At 52.2% G+C, this 3,102-nt stretch overlaps 1 protein-coding gene across 1 annotated transcript; it reads left to right on the forward strand.

The window, feature by feature from the left end:
- The first annotated feature begins 1,691 nt into the window (after positions 1-1,691).
- Positions 1,692-2,174, forward strand: LOC146171832 (protein disulfide-isomerase A4-like). Its single transcript, XM_084586344.1, has one exon. The coding sequence runs from the start codon at positions 1,692-1,694 to the stop codon at positions 2,172-2,174; it is 483 nt and encodes a 160-aa protein (XP_084442470.1).
- The last annotated feature ends 928 nt before the right edge of the window (positions 2,175-3,102 follow it).

A 3,102-nucleotide genomic window follows, 5' to 3' on the forward strand; every position in this document is an offset into this window, starting at 1 on the left:
TTTGTGCATCTCTGGCGCTTCCCGCGACCAAGAGGCTCATTTACGGAAGCAGCTGGCCGAGCGGGAGTGCAACTAGATAATCAGATCGCCACCCTCTTGCAGCGGGTGGTGGAGCTCAAGCAGAAGGCGGCAGAGGATTGCGAGGTGGCCGCGCAAGCAGAGAATGCCCGCAAGCTGCTCCAGAAAGACATGGAGGCCCAGCAGCGGCAGATCCAGGAATTCCATGCCCTCAACGACAAGCTGGACAAGTCCAAGCGCGAGCTCCAGGTCGAAGTCGAGGACGTCACCATTGAGCTTGAGAAGCAGAGGCTAAGATTTTGGAGCTGGAGAAGAAGCAGTGCAAATTTGGGCAGCCGCTGGTAGAGGGGAAGACTGTGTGGAGCAGCTAGCCGCAAAGCGGGACACTGCCGAGCGGGAGCAGGGCGAGAAGGATACCCGCATTTTGGCCCTAACGCTGGAGCTCTAGAAGCGCAACGACACCCTCGAGGAGTTTGAGCGGCTGCGTAAGCAGTTACAGCTGGAGCTGGCCGACCTGGTTAACACGCAAGTCCCCACAAGGAATGAGCGGCAAAAGGCCAACTGCTCCCTGCATAACCATATAGCTGCACAGAAGACGCGCGTGGAGGGGCTGGAGGATACGCTGCAGCTGGCCAACGATGTCAAGCTAGGCTGGACGTCACCCTACAGACATTCAAAGCCCAGCACGAGTGCGACCTGCAGGCGCGCGACGAGTAGGCTGAGGAGAAGCGGCATGCCCTTGCCAAGCAGGTACGGGATCTGGAGACGGAGCTGGATGAGGCACGGAAACAGCGGTTGGCAGCCCTTACGCTTCGCAAGAAGCTCGAGGCAGCTATCCAGAAGGCCGACCGGCACATTCATTCGGCGAACAAGGCTAAGGAAGAAACCATGCGGGCATGCGGAAAGAAAGCCGAAGCCCAAACCAAGAGGTTCAGCACGGAGCTGGAGATGCCGAAGACCAGGAACGCGAAGGAAATCAAGAGCCTGGAAGAAAGGTTGGCCAAATGTAAGCGGAAGGAACGGGAGCTGATGCAGCGATTGTTACCTGCAGGCAAGGTGGATGATGGTCTGGCCCAATCGGAGTGGCTGTTGTGCTTTGAGAGGGAGCAGCGGGAATGGCTCAAGAAGCAGCAACTACGGTATGATATGGGCTACCACCCCGCGCATGAGGACGGAGCTTCCACTGCAAATGAGATGCACCTGCAGCAGCTCACCGAGATCAACACTCGGCTAGACAGATGTGCGCCTGGAGAGCGAAGCTCGGAACGAATCGATGTGCACACCCGGCTGGAAGATATGGGCCTGGAGTGTCAAGCTTGGAACGAATCGATGTGCTCATGTTGAAGGCTATGTTCGCAGTTTTGGTTCTCGCTTTCGTGGCGGCAGAAAATGTTTCATGCGGTGGCACAGACCAAGCATTCGATGGAGATACCTTGCAGAAAGGACCAACATTGAACCTGCGCAAGTCCAAACTGGCGTCTGAGCTACAGGAGCCCACGAAAGCTAAGGCGTCAAGGGAGAGACCAAGGACGAGGCCAAGGCCGCAGAGGGCAGCAATGGTAAGAGGGAGACCAGTCCATGAAAGTAAAGACCACGGATGAGGACTCTTCATCAAGCAAGGAGGTGAAGAGGAGGACAAGGACAAGCCCAACAAGCCGAAGATCGAGCCGGGCATGGCGTCCACGCTAACAGAGGTGAGCACTGAGGCCATGGGTGCCATCGTCCTGCTGATTGTCATCAAGCTCAATCAGTCGAACTTCAACCAGGTGGTCAACAATGCATGCGGCCGCGGCCCACTCACCAACTTGTATGCGCCGTGGTGTGAGCAGTGCGTGAAGCTGCCTGAGAACGCCCGCGCGGACACCACATTAAGGCGGCGAGACCTGCAAGTAGTGTTCGCCAAAGTGGACACCACGGACAAACAGAATCTGGCCAACTGGTTTGGCGTCAACAAGTACCCTACGCTCTTCTCGCATCCGGCCAACGTGACCGAATATGAGAGCACCTTTTCAGTCGAAGGAACCATTGATGCAAAAGCGGAGAAGACAGACTCGCTGTTTGCGCCACCAGCGGAAGCATCACTCGAGCTGACCGCAATGAACTTCAACCTCACCTTCGCCAATGCCAAGGTCATGCTGGTCTACTACGCCCCATGATGCGGCCACTGCCGCCGCATATCGCCGGAGTTTCTCATGTATGTATGAATGTATGAATAATATATATATATATATCTATATATCTATATATATATATATATATATATATATATATATATATATATATATATATATATATATGCAGATCAATTAAGGGGAAAATGAGGGTGCTCGTTATAATACATGAAGGAAAGAAGCCAACAGTCGGCGAGTATATATATATATATATATATATATATAAGTGAAAACTTGCTTCATACTATTTCCAAGTTTATTTGGAGTCGACGTTTCGGCAGGAGCCCTGCCTTCCTCAAGACTGAGGGTACATGATTCTTGTTCGTCTTCTTATAGTGTTGGCAACAGGTGATACAAACAGAATATGGGGACATACGGGTGAACCAGCTGGGCAAGCACAACACACATACACACACAGGTGCGGAGAGCAGGAAAGGCTCAAAGGGTCATCCACCCAAAGCACCGGCCACCGGGAGTCATCTGTATACAATACAGAAGTAAAAAAAAGGTGGGGGAACGTGTTTGCTGCAGATGGTGAAAACATTTGTTTCCATTCTCACTAAAAGAAGGGAGCGCCAAGCGTGAAGGAGGTTTTCGGGAGAAGTGGTCAACTATCAATGGTCAAGGCCTTGGCTTTGAAGATTTTTTCTTTTTCTCTGCTGTACCTGTTATCCTCCCCACCCTTTCTCCGACCCGCGGCCCAACAGGATGAAAAGACAAAAGAAAAACGACAACCAGGTGGACATTGCTGGTTAGAAGAACCTGACAGCTGCGAGTAAAGTTCGAGCCTGCTTAGAGCGGTAAGCAACTCACGACGAGAGCCGAACCTCAAAGAAAGAAAAGAAGGAAAAAAAAATATGGGGGACAGTAGAATGGTGAAATACTTTGAGGTTTTCGCGAAAAGATGTGAGCG

The sequence above is a fragment of the Amblyomma maculatum genome, unplaced genomic scaffold (assembly GCF_055883805.1).
Source record: "Amblyomma maculatum isolate TAMU_Amacu unplaced genomic scaffold, ASM5588380v1 scaffold_18, whole genome shotgun sequence".
NCBI classification, from domain to species: domain Eukaryota; kingdom Metazoa; phylum Arthropoda; class Arachnida; order Ixodida; family Ixodidae; genus Amblyomma; species Amblyomma maculatum.

Excerpts from the sequence above, each read along its gene's own strand:
- LOC146171832 (XM_084586344.1), top strand. The coding sequence starts at position 1,692 with ATGGCGTCCACGCTAACAGAGGTGAGCACTGAGGCCATGGGTGCCATC.